General features: G+C 42.3%; 1 protein-coding gene across 3 annotated transcripts in view; it reads right to left on the bottom strand.

Annotated features, from left to right (window-relative positions):
- Positions 1-2,470: 2,470 nt before the first annotated feature.
- Positions 2,471-23,509, bottom strand: part of LOC143989078 (NACHT, LRR and PYD domains-containing protein 3-like) — a 40,457-nt gene continuing 19,418 nt past the window's right edge. For 2 of the 3 annotated variants that reach the window (XM_077489089.1, XM_077489091.1), the window contains 5 exons: positions 12,121-12,267; positions 10,774-10,944; positions 5,950-6,138; positions 3,183-3,251; positions 2,471-3,107 (listed from right to left, as the gene is read on the bottom strand). In XM_077489089.1, the coding sequence (XP_077345215.1) occupies positions 3,203-3,251; positions 5,950-6,138; positions 10,774-10,944; positions 12,121-12,267 (556 nt within the window). In that variant the 3' untranslated portion in view covers positions 2,471-3,107; positions 3,183-3,202. The remainder of the gene's footprint in view (positions 3,108-3,182; positions 3,252-5,949; positions 6,139-10,773; positions 10,945-12,120; positions 12,268-23,509) is intronic. The other variant, XM_077489090.1, reaches the window with a different exon arrangement.

The raw sequence follows: 23,509 nt of genomic DNA, 5'->3' as shown, positions 1-23,509 counted from the left end.
CAAGGTCAAGTCGACCTATCATTGGCTACAGCAGAATAAAGTGAAGTTTGTGGAGTGGCCATCTCAGTCTCCTGACCTCAATATCATTGAGCCATTCTGGGGAGATCTGAAAGGTGCAGTTCATGCAAGACAGCCCAAGAATTTACAGGAACTGGAGGCTTTTTGCCAGGAGGAATGGGCAGCTTTACCATCTGAGAAGATAAAGAGCCTCATCCACAAATACCACAAAAGACTTCAAGCTGTCATTGATGTTAAAGGGGGCAATACGCGGCATTAAGAACTGGGGTATGTATACTTTTGTTCAGGGTAATTTAGGTAGTTTCTGTTGCCATTATGTTTTAAAAAGAGTAAACACAAGCCGGGAGGATCAGAGAGGAGACGCATCGCAAAAGCTTTCACCGAGCCCACCATGCTGGAAGATGGCCACATCAGCTCCAACCGCTGCTCTCACCGCCCATATATATTATCAGTGCCCTGATTATCAGTGCAGCCTCATCAGTGTCCTGATTATCAATGCAGCTAATCAGTGCCCAGCAGAGTAGCTTATTAGTGCCCATCAGGGCCAGATTAACGTAGGGGCTATTGGAGCTGCAGCTCCAGGCCCCTACCTTAATATAGGCCCGGCAGGGACGGACTGACTATTTGTATACTGCACTGCATGAGACACTCGTATCTCCTGCAACAGGGGGAATCTCAAAGTGGGGGGTGATCGGTGCGGTGGGCAATCACAAGCACCATCACCATGACAGCCTCCCTCTATGGCTCTCCATGAAGCAGCTGAAAGCCACTCTCCTCTAGAGGGAGATCGGTGCTTGTAATTGCGCCCCCCCCATACTGATTACCCCAGGCTGTCCATTAGATTCCACCTGCTCTGGGCCCCTCCCTGTGTATGCAGTACTGACACCTTCCACTGCTCCATTCTCCCAAATAAGTATTGTGAAAAAAAATGTAAAAAATAAAAAAAACTCCAACAAATAATAATAAATGAAGACAATAATTCAAAAATGTCATAAATAATTAAAAAAATTAAGGGCTCATTCACATGGGTTCTCTTGTGCATACAGTGTGAATAAGTGGTTTGTTTAAAATATTTAATTTACTTTAACAAAAAAAAATGTTTTCATTCTATTTATTTCCATAAAAATGCCCATCAAAATCCTCAGCACCAGTTCCATGATACTCTTAATCTGGCCCTGGTGCCCATCAGTGCCACCTTATCAGTGTAGCTTCATCAGTGCAGCATATCAGTGCCCATCAGTGCTGCCTCATCAGTGCCCATCAGTGCAACCTCATTAGCATACATGAATGAAGAAGAAAAATTACTTATTTGCATTTGCAAATTGTAAAATAGAACCTAAGAAAAGCGTTTATTTTCAAAATTGTTGGTCTTTATTTTAGTTTATTGACCAAAAAAAAAAAAACAGCGGTGATTAAATACCACCAAACAAAAGTTTTATCTGTCTCAAAATAAATGACAACATTTTAATTTGGGTACAGCGTTGCATGACTAAGTGATTGTAATCCAAATTGTGACAGCTCTTAAATCTGTAAATTGGCCTTGGCAGGAAGGGGTTGAGCGTGCCCAGTATTAAAGTGAATCAACTAGCACATGTCACTGGCTTAATATGGCACATGCACTGGTGGCTCCTTACCATTCACTAGAAGTTAGAATCGGTTTCTTTTCAGAAGTCCAGATCTAGTCAGTAATAAAACATAACTAACAAACACCATAAAGTATTTATATACAAATACATATATATATATTTATTACATAAAATAAATATTTTTACACATATTTATTACATAGTATATTAATCTATTTTAATATCAGTAATCACATAAAATATACATTTTTATTTTATGCGGCAATCATCAATTATATGTGATTTATTTTCCAATATCCAATATCCAGCAATCATGGTTTGATCTTCCCAAAACAACAAGTACACGTAATTATAAATAGATCACATTAAATGTATCCTACATTTGATGATATTATTTAATTATCTATTTATTTACTTACATGATAGAATATATTTATTTCTCCTTGAATTTCATGTACTGTATCTCTTTTTTGTTTTTGTTTTGTTTAGGTTTAAAGGAATGTGGTGGCAACCCTAGTAAGGCCATTCCACTGAACATGCCCAAAAGTTAAGAGGTTTTGGATCCGGGTTTATAATTTTATACATTCCTTAACTCAGACTAACCTTATATATATCCCACGGACAAGCTGGTCGTACTTATCAGTTATGCTGTGGGCAGCTGTGGTGAAAGGTTGGAAAGTTTGGCACCATCTAGTTACTTTGAGCAGTCAGGAGCATCTTGCTGATTTAAGTAGAGCATTGGGATACATCTTGCTATCCTTGCATAGAGATCCTGGCTGGGGGATAAGCCACAGGCATGTTGGATCTCCTTAAAAAAGAGATCTGGCCAGCTGGTAAGTAATTTTATATATGTATATATATATATATTTTTCACCATCTGTTTATTATATTCAAAAAATCGTGCTGGACATTGATTTTATAATATACAGCATAAATTTGCCTAAGGTTGACATTGAACTGCACATTAGGATCATTGTTCTAACCCAGCGTACTTTGATTTTTTAGTATGGATCTAATTTATGAAATAGGCATTTAATATTCACACATATCTTGTAGGTTTTAGCGCAGCTTTTTTTTCCTTTACTGTATCTCTTCACCATGTCTAACCAATCCTAAATGTTTAAAATCTCAATAATGTAAATATATATACCGGTATATTTTTTTACTTGGGTCTTTATAATACCAATATACTGTACATTTGCTTAATTCCCTAAGTATTTGATCAGTGCATTAGTGATATGCATCGAGTGTGACCACCCATTGACTTGAGTGAGACACATATATGATGAAGCTTTACGTCATGAACAGGAATTTCCCAATGTGAAGTCTCATCAGTGGTAGTGTCAAGATCCACATCAACATCACATTTTATTTTGTAGTAATGAGTACATTAAGAAGTAACAATACAATTTAAAATGGTGGAATTGGAGAAATTACAGATCACTGCTCAGATCCTTCCAGAATAACATTCAGTAGACATCTCTCAGTAGAATAACTCGCCATCTGAATGTGAAGAAAAGGAAAATTATGAATATTAATTCTGATATAAATACATTCTGGACATTTTCTTCATATTACCTGCAGAGGAGGAGACGGCTTCACAAGGACCATCTTCTTTTGTAAAAAAAATCGACCCAGTGTCTACCCCTTCATAGAAGAATAAAATGAGAGTGTTAGATCAGGAAATATTCCTGTTATGGATGGAAAAGAGGGATCTTGTACTGTGGTCTGTAAGAAATGATGGTCATTTTTATACACACTAATGGAAACTATTTGTATGTCTTCCTGAAAATGTATGCAATGTGTAATGTACAGATCTTTAGCTGTACAATGTACGTCAGTGGTCTCCTTTGCTGGGTGTAGATCAGAAGTAATTTGTATGTAGATGGCGGGATGTGTGATTTCATCTCATCATAACCCCAGTATGCAAATACACTAAATCATCCCCTCTGTCCTTACATTTTAGGGGTTTGAAAAGTGTCCCCAATTTATAGTACCTAATACCAAGGATCTGTCACTATGGCAGGGGCCCACACACTCATGGTTGTCTAACCATTGGGATACCAGATTGTATGCCTAGTATGCTAGACTGTCATGTGTACAGACAGAGAACCCACATCTGATTTTCTCAGTTATAATCATAAATTGGAAAGACAGCTGGGGATGAGGATTTTTGTTAAATTGAAGTAAAGTTATATTTTGTCAAAGGTAAAACCTTCACCCTAACCCAATTTCACACATTATGTGGCTACCAATGAAAGAAAGGACTGATCATATTATGCCCTACTCTCTCCTTCTTGCTAGAGATCTGGGATAGATTCTCAAGGACCCAGAAATTCAAGTCACCACACAATCCGCTAGAGCCGCTATTGAGAAATAGAGATTTCATTCAGGCCTCACCCCCCCCCCCCCTACATTTGATTTGAATGATGGAACAACAAGGGCCTTATATGGATAGCAGACCTCTGCAATCACAAAGGTATGCTAGCCAAAAGAACACTGATAGAAAAATATCAAATGCCAAATACTGAACACTATAGGTTCACTCCAGTACACCACTATATGCAAACCCCAGCTCGTAAAAGTGATCTAGCAACCATGGCTCCCATGAAACATATGTGTAAACAATATGACAAACTCAGGGGTTATATATCCGCTATATACACAATACTAACATATGTCTGGACTAAACTGAACTATATGACTTTATAGGAACAAGATCTTCAGGAAACTTTGGATCTTGAAGAATGGCACTCGATAACAATGTCAGATGCTCGATCGCTTACCAATACCTCCATTATAGAGGCTAACTATAAGGTTTTATTAAGATGGTATATGGTACCGGCCAGACTGGCCACTTTTGTGCCTGGAGCCCCCCCAGAATGCCTTCGGGATGCGGCCAGGTGGGTACAGCATACCATATATGGTGGACATGCCCCAAGGTCAGGAGATTTTGGATCAGGGTCTACAAACTTTATATATACCCTCACCAAAATTAACCCGGCGAAGTCTATGAAGCATGCACTTCTGGGTGTCAGGATAGTGGAAGCATCAAAGCCTCCAAGAAGACTTCTTACATTTATATTCATATCAGCTAGAATCACTGTAGCAAGGAACTGGAGGTCTGCGGCCTTACCATTTGACCAACTTAAACACAAAATGTCATGGCTTATGTTAAACGAACGGCTAACAGCAATGATACAGGACATTTACCCCCTTTCTTTTCTCGGCAAGGCACTAACCTAATGAGGTCTGGAGGGGGGCCCCAAGACTTGGGAGGCCAGACTTCCCCAAGTGATGGAGGGGGAGCTGGTGTTTCCTGGGGGAGGGGCTGTACTCTCCAAGATATGGAGCATACACATCGCCAAAGGCTATAGCATGAGGTCTACAGTGGAATAACCACAGTAGGAAAGGTTCTGTACACCATAAGCACTATAACAAATAAGGTACAGTCTATATCAATACAGGATTATTGGTATTGAAAACAGGAGAAGTGGACTCCTAGTACATGTTGTATATACTGTATGAAGTACTGCGGTTATTGTGTTATATGTAAAGTCAAGATCTTTGTTATTGTTCTATGAAAACTTTCATAAAAAATCATTGAAATTAAATGTAAAACTTTGTGGAAAATTGTGAGATCTGACTATTGGGATCAGCAATAAATTCACCATCATCTAGGAAATCTTTGACTGGCACAGGAAATCTCAATGGTCTCTTTTGTTATCTTTATAACTGCATAAACCTCCAATGAGTTCTAGCAGAAATTGTATAGAATGTTTCTCACCCAGTCCTTTGATTTTTCATTACAGTGAAGCCCAGGTTTCAGAAGATCGCACAATATCCCACCTAAAACATCTCATCAACATTGAAAATTGTGTACATTTTTCTATTCAGATACTAATAGAATACACACGCTTTGATTTTCGGACGTCAATTGTGTTACAACGACCGACCGTCCACAAATCTTACCGTTAGCACAGTGCTTTTCGAAAGCCAATTTCACTTTTTCATCAGACAAATGCTGGATGTGCAGACTATAAAATTTTTGGCGAATGTGAGCTCAATGTCTGATTTTTGTTTCATTAGTATGGTTTTCTTATGAAAAAAAATCATAAGAGCAGGACTATGCATGCTCAGAAATGAAAGAATACACACAAAACTATTCAACATATTACATCTCTTCTGATGTTGTATTCTGTCAAACGAAAATTCTCGTATTGTTAGTAACCTCTTCACTTTCAACATGAGGCTAGCATGCCACAAAAATCGGACGTTATGTCATCCGAAAATCAAAGTGTGTGTACGAGGCTTAAGACTTAGTCTGTGTAAAACTGTGTTTTACCCCCAATATATGTCTCTATACACAGTGAAGCCCGCTTGTCGTAGGACCTCACAACAATGATCTACTTCTGAGTCTGACATCTTCTCATTAACATCCAATGTTGCCTCCAGTCTGGTCAGAGTTCGGTTTGTGGTGATAGCTGAGCAAAGATCATCACAGCACAATAATGTTGCTTTACTGTCACAGACTCTGGTGGGAAAAACAGGAGACAGACCTAAAATGTTTTTCCAGTGATTACAAAGAAAAATCAGCATTTGGATTATTATTAAATGAGATGTTTGGACATTTGGATGAATAATTTCATGGAATATTGGTTAAATTGGTTAAATTGGTTAAATTGGTTAAATTGGTTAAATTGGTTATGAGCACAGTGGTGTAGTGGTTAAGCACTCTCACCTAGCAGTAAGAAGGGTCGCTGGTTCAAATCCCAACCATGACACTACCTGCCTGGAGTTTGCATGTTCTCCCTGTGCCTGCGTGGGTTTCCTCCGGGTACTCTGGTTTCCTCCCACAATACAAAGACAGGCAGGTAGGTTGATTGGCTTCTGTCCAAAATTGGCCCTACTATATGAGTGGGGACCTTGGATTGTGGGCTCATTGAGGGTAGGGACCAATGTGAGTGTGCAATGTACAGGGATAGGGACAATTGTAGACACTCAGGTTGAACTGGATGGACTGGTGTCTTTATTCAACCTTACTAACTATGAAACTATGAAATCTCCCCCTGAAATGTAGATGAGTTTTCATCCACCTGAAAAGTCAAAGTCTGGATTCACACTGTTACATGTACAGTACATTGCAGCATACATGGTAATAAATGTTATGGGACCATATACTGTAGATTTCCTCATATAACCAATAATGAACTCCTTAACCTTAAAACTGATTTGATAACCACACTTGGGTTTTTGGTGGGTTTAGCTCCACTTTAATATTAAACGTTGTGGGTTGGCAGTTTTAGCCAGGTGGTGTAAACTTTTCATGCAAAATTCAGTTTTTTGAACCATAAATCAATGTGTGACATTTGAACCATTGCTAGTAGGCTTAGAAGGGTTAATAAGGGGTCTTTTGGATAAACCAGCCCCCTCATAAATAAAAGAAGGGTCACAAATCAGCCATAAAAGTTTTTTTTTGGGGAAGCTTCTTTAGGGTAAGATGGGGAAAGATGATTCACTTCTCAGGGAGAGATTATGGCAATCTAGAAAACGGTATTTTACCTCTCATTGCAATTTGTGGAAGCAAACCATATAGAACCTTTTTACCGTAATGTTGGGCATTGTCTATTGTCTTTAATTTTAGTTTGTGATTGTTTAAGGGGCATAATCCCTTCTTTGCTGTAAGGCTTTTCTTTAAAAAACAGAGGGCTTGTTTTGATGGTGGTATTTTAAGATGTGGTGATCTCTTTTTCAGGTATATTGGCATCTGTTTTATATTAAATGTGACTTTTTATGTTTGGGTTGCTCAACACACAGCATTCTGTTGGAGCTGGCCATCTGTGCCTGAAGATGCATTTTATGTGGAAGAAAAAATAAAGAAAACTAGGCACGGAAAAAGTGTTTACCTAAAAGACCTCACATAATATGACTTAGCTTTCCCATAGTAAAAATAGTTAGGCATACACCAGTTAGTCCTATTCTCCATTATTAAAACTGTCCTGCCACTGGTCAACTTACACTGCTGTATCATTACTGGTCTCCTAATTCCTGCAGTTACTGTAAATACTTGACTAAGCCTTGTGTCTCTAGTACATTTCAGACTCTTCTTGCTTACTTAAAATGCACTGGTGCTGGTAAATGTTATATTACTTTACCATCTGTAGTCTTTTAAAGGTTTCAGTAAAACATCTGCTTGTGTCGTTTGTCTCTGGTACATTTTGGCTTAGTCTTGTTTATTAAACCTGTACTGCCGCTGGACAATTTTTCACTGCCCTATCATATGCAGTCTCCTTATTCTTACTGAGCATTAGAACCTGTCCAGTGAAGTGCCGTAGCATGGGGGGAGTGATGGAGGCCAACACCTGGGTGCAAAATTTAGAGGGGCGCTGTCACGAGTGTGAACAGTCTAGCATGGGGATAAAAGCCCCTTGTTAAAGCGGAGGTCCACCCTAAATCTGCACCCACTTCCGGGATAGCTTTCTGCGGAAAGGGGCGTAGATTATGCCCCTTTCCGCAAGTGCCCCGCTGCCTGCTGGGAAACACACAGATCCCAGAGGCAGCGGGGACCGTCCTTATTGCGCAGCGCGACTCGCGCATGCGCAGTAGGGAACCGGGAAATGAAGCCGAAAGGCTCCATTTCCTGATTCCCATACCCAAGATGGCGGCGGCAGCACCCGAGAGACGATCTAGAGATCGGCTTCGGGTGCCGACATCGCGGGCGCGCTGGACAGGTAAGTGTCACTATTTTAAAAGTCAGCAGCTGCAGTATTTGTAGCTGCTGGCTTTAAAAAAAAAAAAAAACGCGGACTCCCGCTTTAAACTTATGATGCTGGAGAATCCATGTTGTTCAGCAACAGCAGCCATTCTTGTGGTGCGGGCGGCAGCTGGGGGATCCATATCATGGTGGTGATCAGCGAGGGGGCAGAGCCGAGCCTAGATAGGCTGGCCGCCTGAGAGCTCGGGAATGGGGAGAATGGTTCCACCACGGCTACCTTCTCCTTGACCTAGCCCTGTTGACCCTGCCCCCCCCCCCCCCCCCAAGAGATGAGAAGCGGCGGATGCAGCATCTCCCGTGCCTCCAGGGCATGGATTGATCGAATTTCCTCTCTGCAGTCTGCTCTAACTTGAGGCCTGGAGAACAGGCTGACTGAGGACCCAGAGGACTTGCAAGGAGGCCCACGTTGCCAGGGAGCTGCTATAAGGAACAAAGCACCCCTGGATCAAGGAGACAGACTGGCATGGAAGGTAGGGCTAGCAGTCTCTCTCATCTCCCCCTCAGACCCCTCTCCCTCTCTCATCCCCCCTTTCCCTCAGCTCCACCATCTCTGATCCCAATGTCTCTCTCTGCCTTTCTCTCAGTGAATTCAAATCACCAGTGCTGCAAAAACACACAATTGTGCAAATATATAAATGAATAAACAAACTCATTTTATATAATAATCAATAAAAAGTTCATCCATTGCCATAAAGTCCATTCACAGTGATATTTTTTGGATGCTTTTATTGACTATTATATGAAATTTGTTTATTTATTTATATATTTGCACAATAGTGTGTGTTCTTTCTAGCACTGGTGATTTGGATTCACTACCTAGTAGGGTTATCTTAGAATTAATGTATTTGATGAATTGTTATATGACATTTTCTGTGCTTTATTTGTAAAATTAGGTTGAGGTTTCTTGCAGCACTGGTGATTAGGACTCACTACCCAGTAGGATTTTTTTTTTTACATATATTATGTCATATTCACACTATAATACTTGTTGGAGCATCATGCTGTTGGGGTATTGACCCCAACAGCACGGTGCTGCAACAAGTATTATAGTGTGAACATGACATATGTAGATCCCATTAACTGAAATATTATAAAATCCCCCCACCTAATGCCTGTGATGGCTAAAATGTGTAGAAAAGATGTAAACACCTATTTTCAGGCTGTCCAGTCATGTTATCTCCTGTGTGAGCCAGTGGTGTATGCAGAAGAAAGGAGGGAGCGCCAACAACACATGAGACATAGAAATCTGTGCATGATGTCACCACTCCAGGCTTTACCAGTCATTGTCAAGCACGCTCTCCTCTCCCCTACAGCCACCACTGTCTCACACAGGGGATCATGTGACCAGACTGGAGCTAGCTGAAAATGGGTAAGTCTGTGGGTCAAGGGGGCGCACATTACTTGTCTCGCCCGGGAGCTGACAAACCGCGCTACGCCACTGGTCCAGTGCTAGGGCAATTTTTCATCAGGCAGAACAAGCATAGCAATAAGGCAGAACAAGGACATTAAAAAAAAAACACTGTCTAATTACTCTCCACCATAAAAGAAAGCAGATTAATACTTGATGAAAAATATGTGTTATTGTTTAAAATTACCTATAAGAAAAAAATGAGGAAAAAATCAAACAAGGTATTCTAAAACTGCAGGAAATTGAGCCCAGGCAGATTCACTCCACTCTAGTAGTCAATAAACTTCTGCTTCAACATTTGGTTGGTCGATGGATAGATTTAGATTTTGTTTTATTGGAAGATAAATGTTATCACTTTGGGCCAAAAAAAAAACTTGATTTTTTTTTTTTAGATCATCAAAGCAACAATCCAACACAACATAGATAGTCAGTGGAGGGGGTTTCCAATAATAGCAAGTGACCTGAAGGACTATGATGACAACTCCCAGTGCAATGTGCCAAACTGCAGTCTGTCTTTGTTTAGCTTTCAGCTACATAACATCTAGCTTTATTCTAAAATTCAGCATAATATTATATCATTAGTATAAGTGCCACCTCATCTCCTCAGGGTACAACATACAGTAGATCTTGAAGTCCCTTACACAGAAGGATTGTTCCAGAGTTCTTGAAATTATTATAACATGTATGTATGTACACACGATCGGAATTACCGATAGAAAGTTTTTCCGTCAGGAAAATTGAGAACATGCTATCAATTTTTGGCTGGCGGAAATTCGGACAGCTAAATTCCGATGGAGCATACACGTGTTGTATGTCACCACGTTATAAACGATCGGAATTTGATGTGACCATGTGTAGGCAAGACAGCTTGAGCCAAATTCCATACCCCTGCAGGGTATAGGATCTCTGAGTCCCTCACACAGAAAGTTTATACCTGAATCTGATGGTTTATATATGCCGTATATAAATTGTAGTACAATGCTCACCTCAGCTCCCGTAGGATACAGCCTGAATGTTTAAGTCCCTCACACAGACATTTAATTCCAGAGTCTTGTAGATTAATGTGTGTTAAATCCAGTTTGACGAGGGATCGGTTAGTGATAAGCATGGAATAGAGATCATCACAGAGCAAGGGGGCCAAATCACATCCATTGAAACTGCAGAGACAAATAGAGACACATGATAGTACACCAGAGAAATTACCAAAAAAGCTTAGGGCAGTACCATCACAAAACTAATACAGAAAAAAAAAAAAAAGGAAGAACACAGCAACAGTATCTCATCATCAAGGGGCAGAAAAGTCATCAAAACATACCGATGATATTCCAAGGAAGGGTGAATGTAAATATCTTAAAGTGGAGTTCCAGATTAACCCTAATAACTCTTAAAACTGTCCACTCTGCCCTCATAACATCTATGGTTACTACCATATCTTGTGTAAGAAAGATGTGCATACTTAACATATTTTAAGGTTGCTCCAGTCTGGTGACATGATCCTGCTCCCGTGTCAGCCAGCACTAGATGAAGGGGAGAGGAGTGAGAGCCAACAACGGATGGGCAATTAAATCCTATGGGTGATGTGACAGACTCACCTGAGACAGGGGCTTTTGGAGGGGACTTAATGCTAACCTCTAGCCTACCGATTTTGGGCCCTGGCATTTGGGTGAACGATGCGCTTTGTTTTATGCTTGTGAGCGGTTGGAATATCTGATATCTGTATTCAGACTAGGAGGAAGCGGTATATGAGGAGCACTCAAGCGGAGTGTGGGATGTTTCGTTACAGGTGATGTCACCACTTCAGGCTTTACTAGCCACAGGTAAGATTATGTGACTAAACAGGAGTTGGCTGAAAATAGGAAAGTATATGCATCTTTCTTACACAAGTAAGTAAGCATAGGTGTTAGGAAGGGGACATTTTTTTAGAGTAGTAGGGTTAAGCTGGCATTCCACTTTAAGCAGTCAATTGACTGTAGAACGCTTTCCATATGAATAAAATATGACCCATATCATTATTGAGTTCCACAAAGAGAAATAATAAGTGCATATTGAACAGGAGCAAACAAAGCCTTACATAGGTGAAACTCAGGCAAAACTTGGTTAGGAAATTATTCAGATGGCTTTGGTGAAGTCAAACATATGCAGATAGAACTAATAGCACAGACAGACATGTAGCTGAAAAGCACCTATAGCACAATCAATAAAGACTTTTTCCTGGATTGATGGAAACTTCTATATCAGTGAGGATGGAAGACACCCAGAGCTAAAAGGAAACACACAAAGAGAAAAGCATTCACAAGATGTCACATTTCCTGATCATCCTAGATTTCTCCTACCATAACTTCCGAATTTTACTCTCGGGGTTAATCAGCCAGGAAATAGTAGAAGGCTTAATTTCATCTTCTGAAGAGGAGGAAACTTCTTCATATTCTGCTTTGTCTTCTCCCATACAATTTTTACTGGAAATAATACAATCCTGAAATCTAAAATACATTAATTACATAATAATTACCACCAAGATTGTATTATGTCTGACACAAAGAGTAAATTGTAAAATTAACATTTAATTTCAACATGGATGCCTTCCCTCTGAGTCTGCAATCTCATACTGTACCTAATGATGACTTTTCATTGATAGGTATGAACAGTTTTTGAATTCACACTCCATCCAACACTTAAAGTAAGCCTCTGATATCTATCTATCTAGCTATCTATCTGTGAGGGAACCGATCCCACACTGCGATTGAGTGCTTCCGTCAGTATACCGCTTCCTAAGTCTGAATATAGATATCAGATATTCCAACCGCTCACAAGCACAAAACAAGACGACACTTGCTTAGCTGCTCAACATGGACTGATTTATTAGAACCAAAATGACTGGTATTTATAATACAGTAGAAGACTAAAACCTAACCTAATTAGCATGAGCTAATTATCTAATCATTGACCCAGACTAGTTGTCTGAGAGATAGGACTTTTTAGGGTAAGACTTTGTCTCCTAGCTCACTGATTGACTATTCAATACACATTACCATAAACACAGGGTTAATTAGCACAGACAACAATGTGTGGAATACTCTTACAAGCCAGACTAACTGTTACACAACAGACAGGTGGCTGGAGTTGATGACATTAGCATCTAACAGTTTGTGTCCCAACAGTGTGATTCAGTCACTATTGGTAATATGGCAAATACATATCCAGAGTCTGTGTGTCTTTGGGGGGGGGGGGGGACATGGATCTGAATCCAAGTAACACCACCTCAGGGGTCCCCAGGCATACAGCTCACAAAGAGCACCGTTCCCCCAAATGCCAGGGCCCATAATCACAAGGCAAGAGGCTCGCATTCTGTCCCCTCCAAAAGCCTCTGTCCCGGCTAGGTCTGTCACACTATCTATCTGTCTATCGATCTATACACTATATTTTCAAAAGTATTGGGACTCCTGACTTTACACGCACATGAACTTTAATGAAATCCCAGTCTCAGTCCATAGGGTTCAATATTGAGTTGGGCCACCCTTTGCAGCTATAACAGCTTCAACTCATCTGGGAAGGCTGTCCACAAGGTTTAGAAGTGTGTCTATGGGAATGTTTGACCATTCTTCCAGAAGCGCATTTCTTATTATAGCTGCAAAGTGTGAGCCAACGGATAATTTAACCCTATGGACTAAGACCGAGATGCCATTAAAGTTCATGTGCATGTAAAGGCAAGTGCCCCAATAGAGAGTAGAAATCCATTCAGACAAAACGCGCAGGGCCCGGTTTCTCCGCTCCCCATATTGCTTTTTAAAAATCTTGTGATGACTTTTATTCTATTTTTGTATAACTTCTGATCATTTTTATGGAAATAAATAGCCATTTTTGCTTTTCGATCTATACCATTGGGAGTTTGTGTTTTTTGTTTTACATACCACCTGCTCCAAGCATCCAGTGACCACCTTTGGGTGGAATATCTCCTGCTGGTATCTTCTTTCCTTCCTGGATTCCATCATCCAGAGGCCTCCTGAGGACATCACTGTTTGGCCCGTAGTGTCGGAGGATCATCCACGATCCAGTATATCGTTTCCTCATCACCGAGAGCCTTATATGCATATATGATCTGGTGTTGACGACACGCAGATCCATCAACTCTGGTAAGAGTATCCATGTATATTATCCTTCTGATGTTATCAACGTAAAGAAGTTTATGCATCTGCTGAGCTCATTCCTCTAGAAGCTGGTTGTTTCTTGTGGCGGATTCTTCTATTACTTTGATGGACACTGTTTGGACTTATTTATTTAGTCACTAATTAGCATTTTTGTTTTTGGTTCACTTTACCATATGGTACTAACATATGGTTTTGTGACACTAGCTCTACATTTTCACTATCTGTTTTCACATGAATACTTGTCAAATTCGTATGTAGCAGCTTTTTCTTTTTTCTTTCTACAGATTAGCGCAGTATTGGTTTTTCGTTATCAAGTGTCCCAATACTTTTCACAGTGTGGTGTATATATATACACACATATACACACACACACACACACACATACATACATCTACAGTATATATATATATATATATATATATATATATATATATATATATATATACTGATAAGTTTACATATCCTGGCAGAATCAGATTTTGTGGCCATTTTTCAGAGAATATGAATGATAACACAAAAACTTTTTTCACTCATTGTTAGGCCCCTTTCACACTGGGGCGCTCTGCAGGCGTTACATCGCTAAAAATAGCGCCTGTAAAAGCGCCCTGCAAACAGCCACTGCTATGTCTCCAGTGTGAAAGCCGGAGGGCTTTCACACTTTAGCGGTGCGCTTGTAGGACGTTAAAAAAAACTACTGCTACCAGCATCTTTGGAGCGGTGAAATCAATGGGGCACCGCGGCTATACCGCCGGCAAAGCGACGCTGCAGTGGTGATTTGCAGGCGGTTTTAACTTTTTTTCAGCCGCTAGTGACCAAATACCACTGCCCCAGTGTGAAAGGGGCCTTAGTGTTTGGCTGAAGCCAACTTTGTTTACTTTTTTTAAATCATAATGACAACAGAAACTACCCAAATGACCCCAATCAAAAGTTTACATACCCCAGTTCTTAATAACGTGTATTGCCCCCTTTGACATCAATGACAGCTTGAAGTCTTTTGTGGTATTTGTGGATGTGGCTTTTTCTCTTCTCAGATGGTAAAGCTGTCCATTCCTCTTGGCAAAAAGCCTCCAGTTCCTGTAAATTCTTGGGCTGTCTTGCATGAACTGCAAGTTTCAGATCTCCCCAGAGTGGCTCAATGATATTGAGGTCAGGAGACTAAAGCCGCGTACACACGTAGCCGTCTGTCCGACGTACTTAGTCTGGCGGACTTCCCGCCAGACTGTCCATTGGACTTTCCGAACGGGCTACTTGCCCACATGCGGCACTTTTTCTGCGGACTCGCCCACACACGCGGAGGAAAGTCCGCTCATTTCGAGCGCATCTCCAGGTAGGCGGGGCCCGCAAAGGATACTTCTTATTGGAATCCGGGAGCCCCCTTTAATAAGGGGACCCACGGATACCGGCCCCCCACCCTATGTGAATGAGTATGTATGGGGTACAATGTACCCCTACCCATTCACCTGTAAAATAAAGTACAAAAAAAAACACAACACACAAGATAAAATAATTTATTGCACAGCTCCGGGGGTCTTCCATCTTCGGGGGTCTTCTCGCCGGACTCCTCCGCTATCTTCTTGTAGCTCTTTTGCTAGCGGAGGAGCCCGGCATTCTTCTTCGTCACCGCGGCCTCTTCTTCCGACTTCGGGGGTCTTGTCCCCCTCTTCGGTTCTTCTGCCGGGCCACCGCGCCTTCTTATAGCTCTTTTACAGGCGGTGGCCCGGTCTTCTGACGCCACCGCCACCGCCGCCTTCCGTTCTTCTTCTTCTCCTGGAGATGTTGACTCGACGTTCTCTCCGGCCGCAATGCCAGGGACGCACTGCGCTGCCACTTATATAGGGACAAGGGGCGGTGTCACATGGGTTGATGTCACATGGGTTGGTCACATGGGTTGATGTCACATGGCGACAGTCCCAGCATCCTTCGGGACTGTGACATCGTAAGGGGGCGGGGTCACCATGTGACACCAACCCATGTGACATCAACCCATGTGACACCGCCCCTTGTCCCTATATAAGTGGCAGCGCAGTGCGTCCCTGGCATTGCGGCCGGAGAGAACGTCGAGTCAACATCTCCAGGAGAAGAAAAAGAACGGAAGGCGGCGGCGGCGACAGAAGACCGGGCCACCGCCTGTAAAAGAGCTATAAGAAGGCGCGGTGGCCCGGCAGAAGAACCGAAGAGGGGGACAAGACCCCCGAAGTCAGAAGAAGAGGCCGCGGCGATGAAGAAGAATGCCGGGCTCCTCCGCTAGTAAAAGAGCTACAAGAAGATAGCGGAGGAGTCCGGGCGAGAAGACCCCCGAAGACGGAAGACCCCCGGAGCTGTGCAATAAATTATTTTATCTTGTGTGTTGTGTTTTTTTTGTACTTCATTTTACAGGTGAATGGGTAGGGGTACATTGTACCCCATACTTATTCACATAGGGTGGGGGGCCGGTATCCGGGGGCCCCCTTATTAAAGGGGGCTCCCGGATTCCGATAAGCCCCCCGCCCGCAGACCCCGACAACCAACGGCCAGGGTTGTCGGGAAGAAGCCCTTATCCTCATCAACATGGGGACAAGGTGCTTTGGGGTGGGGGGGCCGCGCGCCCCCCCTCCCCAAGGCACCCCCCATATTGAGGGCACGCGTCCTGGTATGGCTCAGGAGGGGGGGCGCTCGCTCGCCCCTCCTTTCCTGGCCGGCCGGGTAGCGTGCTCGGACAAGGGTCTGTTGTGAACTTTGGGGGGACCCCCACGCCGATTTTTTTGGGCGTTGGGGTTCCCCTTTAAGTCCATACCAGGCGGCGGGGCCAGCGACGTCTCCTTCGCGGGCCCCGCCTACCTGGAGACCGGCTCGAAATGAGCGGACTTTTCTCCGGGACGGGAAAAGTCCGTTCATTTCAAAAGTACGGTGGACTGGCACACACACGGCCGGATTGTCCGCCGAAATGCGAGTCCGGCGGGAAGATTGGAGTGTAAAACTACATTCTAAGTCCGCCGTACTTTCGGGTCAAAAAAGTATGCCGGAGGCTACACACGGGGGGATTGTTTGGCGGACTTGAGTTTGCCAGACTTTTCCACCCGCTTGTTTGATCGTGTGTACGCGGCATAAGATGGCCACTCCAGGACCTTCACTTTATTCTGCTGTAGCCAATGACAGGTGGACTTGGCCTTGTGTTTTGGATCAGTGTCATGTTGGAATGTACAAGTACATCCCATACGCAGCTTCCTGGCTGATATAAACAAATGTTCCTCCAGTAGTTTTTGAAAACATACTGCATTCATCTTGCCATCAATTTTAACCAAATTTCCTGTGCCTTTGTAGCTCACACATCCTTTAAACATCAGAAATCCACCTCCGTGTTTCACAGTAGGAATGGTGTACCTTTCATCATAAGCCTTGTGGACTCCTCTCCAAATGTAGCATTTCTGGTTGTGACCAAAAAGCTAAATTTTGGTCTCAGCATTCCAAATCACTTTGTGCCAGAACATTTGAGGCTTGTCTTTGTGCTGTTTGTCGTATTGTAAGCGGGATACTTTGTGGCATTTGTGTAGTAATGGCTTTCTTCTGGCAACTCAACCATGCAGCCCATCTTTCTTCAAGTGCCTCCTTATTGTGCATCTTGAAACAGCCACACCACATGTTTTTAGAGAGTCCTGTATTTCACCTGAAGTTATTTGTGGGTTTTTCATTGCATCCCGAACAATTTTCCTGGCAGTTGTGGATGAAATTTTAGTTTGTCTACCTGACCGTGGTTTGGTTTCAACAAATTACAGTTTGAACACTGCTGATTGGCATTCTCAGTTCTTTTGATATCTTTTTATATTCCTTTCCTGTTTTATACAGTTCAACTGCCTTTTCCCACAGATCCTTTGATCTTTTTCTTTCCCCATGACTCAGAATCCAGAAACATCAGTGCAATCAGTGCAGCACTGAATGAAAGATGCAAGGGTCTGTCAGGATTCCAGAAACTCATTGACCTTTTATACACACACACACTAATTACAAGAAAACAGACCACAGGTGAGGATGGTTACCTTTAACAGCCATTCAAACCCCTTTGTGTCAACTTGTGTGCATGTGATCAGGCCAAAATCACCAGGGTATGTAAGCTTTTGATCAGGGTCATTTGGGTGGTTTCTGTTATTATTATTTAAAAAGAGTAAACACAGTTGAGTGATAAATCAATGGCTTCATCAAATGATTCACTAATCATGAGCGAAAGAAATGTTTTTGTGTTATCATCCATATTCTCTGAACAATGGAAATCATAAATTCTGCCAGGGTATGTAAACTTATGAGTACAACTGTATATATATATATATATATATATATATATATATATATATATATATATATATATATATATATATAAATATATATATATATATATATATATATATATATATATATATATATATATATATATATATACACACACACATACGATCTCCAGCCTACCTACACAGGGGTTCCATTTCTTGAAAATCCTGGAAAACCACTTTGGTTCCAAATATAACATGCAGGAGGGCAATATGCAAGATGGTTGCACCACTGCTGAAAACTGGAGAAACTCTATATGATGCAGACACAGTGGGAAGTTAGATAAGTAAAGTAATATTTTCTATTGATGGTACATGCTATCACAATATTTTGGGGCCTAGTAAGTGAAATGTGAGGGATTGCAGTCCTTTCACCACACTGTTAATCTCACTCTCATACAGTTTTAGGGGACTCCTCTAGATGTACACTGATATGAACAAGATCCCGAGTATAATCCTTTCATTTTGGGGGTCTGTACTGTACATTGGAAGATAGGAAATGGTAGAAATGAAAAGATGACCTTCCAGCTTGTGTCTCTTAAATATTGGGGGAACATTTTTCCAGGAATCAAATATTGTCAGTTTCCATCCGATTGTCATCCAATCCACCGGAGGAATAGCAAATGTATCCCTATCAGTCTGTTTTTAGTGGATTTTATCGAATCGGATTCCAGCAGGTGTCAGCAGACACATGTCGCTGACATCTGCCTCCCTATAGAGAACAATAGGTGGTATGATTGGTTCCGCCTGAAAAGCGGACCCAATCGATCTGCTGGTGTGAAAAGGGCCTATGAAAAAAAAAATCTCCTTTTATTGACACTACAGCTGTAACTATTATGGTGGAGCAGTAAGAGGCAGTAAACAAAGACATTGACCCAATGGCAGCCATAAACGTATCTATACAATTGACAACTGGCTTCACCCATACCCATCATAGTTTGTCACCGTTTCACACTTTGGATGCTAGACATATTTGTTGTTTATTAGCACAGTGTTATCTTTTATATTTAATGGGGAGTTTGAAGATTATATTGTTTTTGTGTGCACTAAAAATGATTTTACATGTCTATTTAAAAAAAAAATGCTGTGTGAATGTCTCAACATTTGTGCAAATGTCCTAATTAATACATTTATTGTGTGTGTAATATGTATTTCAATCCCTAACTAAAAAATGTTTAGGCGTTTTGACCCCCTTAGCACCCTTTCACTTACCTGAGCCCTCATTCGATCCAGCGTTGTGCAAGTCTTCAGCTCTTCTCTCCCCTCACTTCCGGGTCCAGTGATGAGGGAGCAAGGTCCCGCTGTCTGTGTCAATGGACAGAGCAAGGGGGCTCAGAAACAAGCACACACGAGTGCCCCCATAGGAAGCGGCATCATCCTGATATAACCAATGGAAGTATGTCATTTGATGCCTACCCGGGTGAAGTGGTTAAAAACCACTTCAGCTACGGAAGATTTACCCTCTTCAGGACCAGGCCATTTTTTGTGATATGGCGCGGCATTATTTTAACTGACAGATGTGTGGACATGCGAAAATATACCCAAATAAAATGTATGCAGTTTTTATTTTTTGCGCTATAAAAGACCAACAATTTTGAAAACAAAAACCACAATATTTTATACTTTCTGCTATAAAACATATCCAATAAAAAAATGTAAAAAATCAAATTTCTTCATCAGTTTAGGTCAATATGTATTCTGCTACATATTGACTGAGAGGGGAGACACAGCATGAGGAGGAGGTCAGGATCAGGGGACAGCACCACCCTGCACAGGTATCATAACTCATGCAGAAGTCCACAGGGACCCCTTCTCATCCAAGTCCCAGGAAGGGCTCTTCTCCCCCTCGAGTGAACACCCACAGTTGTCTCCCTCATCGGGTTCCCCAGACAGGGCCCTAATCTTCACAGACTCTCCAGCCTCCTCTACAGATAGACAGATGGCTGAACTTGCAGAAATTGCTCTGAGTCAAAACAGCAATGTATCTTCTCAGCCACCTGCCCCTGCCATCACATACTCAGGAGATACAGTTCTCTTAGCTAGATTCTCTGCCCTCCTACAACAAGAACTGTCCAAAGCCTGCAATATCATTACTACTGGCATGAGAGATGACTTCCAAAACATAGGAGAGAGGCTGGACATCATTAAGTCCAAAGACTTAAGACCAAAACTCCAAAATTATCACGTCTCTCCAGGACCAACTAGACCAAGCGAATGCAAAGATCGAAGATTTAGAAAACAGGTCTAGGAGGTATAATTTTTGAGGGCCTCCCAGAGACAGAAGTGAACCTATAGGAATCCATACATGCCCTAATGACGCAATTAATACCAGACATTAGACATGTGCAGAGTAAAATATTTCGTTTCGGAATTTCGTTTTCGTCTGAAAACTTAATTTATTTAGTTACTCCCGAAATTCGTTTTTATTTATTTAGTTTTTCGTTCAAAAATTGCATTCGTCCGAAAATCCACATGAATCACGGTCGAATCTGTCTTTGAAGGCTTATGGTGTCTGTCGAATGTATAAAGAAGATTCGACGGAGCTAGTATATAGCATACTTTAGAACCCTATTAAAGTCTATGGGACTCCAACGTTCAAAATCTAAAGTGCTCATTTTAAAGGCTAATTTGCAAGTTACTGTCCTAAAAAGTGTTTGGGGACCGGGGTCCTGCCCCAGGGGACATGGATCAATGCAAAAAAAAGTTTTAAAAACGGCCGTTTTTTCGGGAGCAGTGATTTTAATAATGATTAAAGTGAAACAATAAAAGTGTAATATTCCTTTAAATTTCGTAGGGGGGGGTTGTCTATAGTATGCCTGTGAAGGGGCGCATGTTTCCCGTGCTTAGAATTGTCCCTGCACAAAGTGTCATTTATGCAGGAAAAAAAGTCCTTTAAAATCACTCGCAGCTATTATGAATTGTCGGCTCCCGTAATACAGAGAACACTCATTGAAAGTCATTGATAAAAAAATAAATAAATAAATAAATAAAAAAGCGTGGGGGTCCCCCAAATTCAATTACCAGGCCCTTCAGGTCTGGTATGGATATTAAGGGGAACCCTGCCTCAAATTTAAGAAAAAATTTGACGTGGGGTTCCCCCTAAATATCCATAACCAGACCCTTCAGGTCTGGTATGGATATTAAGGGGAACCCCGCGTCAAATTTAAAAAAAAATTGACGTGGGGTTCCCCCTAAAAATCCATACCAGACCCTTTATCCGAGCACGCAACCTGGCAGGCCGCAGGAAAAGAGGGGGGGACGAGAGAGCGGCCCCCCCTCCCCCCTGAACCGTACCAGGCCACATGCCCTCAACATTGGGAGGATGCTTTGGGGGTCTGTGACCCCTCAAAGCACCTTGTCCCCATGTTGATGAGGACAAGGGCCTCATCCCCACAACCCTGGCCGGTGGTTGTGGAGGTCTGCGGGCGGGGGGCTTATCAGAATCTGGAAGCCCCCTTTAACAAGGGGACCCCCAGATCCCGGCCCCCCCCCTGTTTGAAATGGTAAGGGGGTACAAAAGTACCCCTACCATTTCACAAAGAAAGTGTAAAAAATGTTTAAATAAAACAAACACACTTTTGAAAAATTCCTTTATTAAAAATAAAAAAATAAAAAAAAGATTCCAGCGGCGGTAATCCACTCTTGCTATCCAGCGACGGACGGTCATATCTCCAGCGATGTCTCATGTCATCCAGCGCAGCGCAGCATCCTTCTTCTGTCTCCGTGTAGGAGACACTGCAGGCATTCCGGCGGCTGACGTTTGTTATATACGGAGGGCGGGGCCACCCGTCACCTGACCCCGCCCCCCTCTGACGCAAGGGGAAACCCGGGGTTCCCCGTGACGTATAGGTGACCCCGCCCCCCTCTGATGTAACGGAAACCTGCCTGTGTTACATCAGAGGGGTGCGGGTCACCCCTACGTCACAGGGAACCCCGGGTTTCCCCTTGCGTCAGAGGGGGGCGGGGTCAGGTGACGGGTGGCCCCGCCCTCCGTATATAACAAACGTCAGCCGCCGGAATCCTTGAAGTGTCTCCTACACGGAGACAGAAGAAGGATGCTGCGCTGCGCTGGATGACATGAGACATCGCTGGAGATATGACCGTCCGTCGCTGGATAGCAAGAGTGGATTACCGCCGCTGGAATCTTTTTTTTATTTTTTTATTTTTAATAAAGGAATTTTTCAAAAGTGTGTTTGTTTTATTTAAACATTTTTTACACTTTCTTTGTGAAATGGTAGGGGTACTTTTGTACCCCCTTACCATTTCAAACAGGGGGGGGGCCGGGATCTGGGGGTCCCCTTGTTAAAGGGGGCTTCCAGATTCTGATAAGCCCCCCGCCCGCAGACCTCCACAACCACCGGCCAGGGTTGTGGGGATGAGGCCCTTGTCTTCATCAACATGGGGACAAGGTGCTTTGAGGGGTCACAGACCCCCAAAGCATCCTCCCAATGTTGAGGGCATGTGGCCTGGTACGGTTCAGGAGGGAGGGGGGGCCGCTCTCTCGTCCCCCCCTCTTTTCCTGCGGCCTGCCAGGTTGCGTGCTCGGATAAAGGGTCTGGTATGGATTTTTAGGGGGAACCCCACGTCAATTTTTTTTAAATTTGACGCGGGGTTCCCCTTAATATCCATACCAGACCTGAAGGGTCTGGTTATGGATATTTAGGGGGAACCCCACGTTAAATTTTTTCTTAAATTTGAGGCAGGGTTCCCCTTAATATCCATACCAGACCTGAAGGGCCTGGTAATTGAATTTGGGGGACCCCACGCTTTTTTTTTTAAATTTATTTATTTATTTTTTTATCAATGACTTTCAATGAGTGTTCTCTGTATTACGGAGCCGACAATTCATTATAGCTGCGAGTGATTTTAAAGGACTTTTTTTCCTGCATAAATGACACTTTGTGCAGGGACAATTCTAAGCACGGGAAACATGCGCCCCTTCACAGGCATACTATAGACAACCCCCCCCCTACGAAATTTAAAGGAATATTACACTTTTATTGTTTCACTTTAATCATTATTAAAATCACTGCTCCCGAAAAAACGGCCGTTTTAAAACTTTTTTTTGCATTGATACATGTCCCCTGGGGCAGGACCCAGGTCCCCAAACACTTTTTAGGACAGTACTTGCAGAATCTTTTCTCTCTGTCAAATCTTTTTTCTCTGTCGAATATTTTCTCTATATAATCTTGGACTAATAGAGGTAAGGTTAGGCACATTCGAACACAGGTTCTATAGCCACAGATTGTTGTCAGAGTCATGTCAAATCTCCTATTCTA

Source organism: Lithobates pipiens, unplaced genomic scaffold (assembly GCF_037356315.1).
Source record: "Lithobates pipiens isolate NorthernLeopardFrog02 unplaced genomic scaffold, aLitPip1_a1.2 Scaffold_18, whole genome shotgun sequence".
Taxonomy (NCBI): Eukaryota; Metazoa; Chordata; class Amphibia; order Anura; family Ranidae; genus Lithobates; species Lithobates pipiens.
Note: the sequence above shows the minus strand (reverse complement) of the source record. Positions and strands in the feature narration are given on the sequence as shown.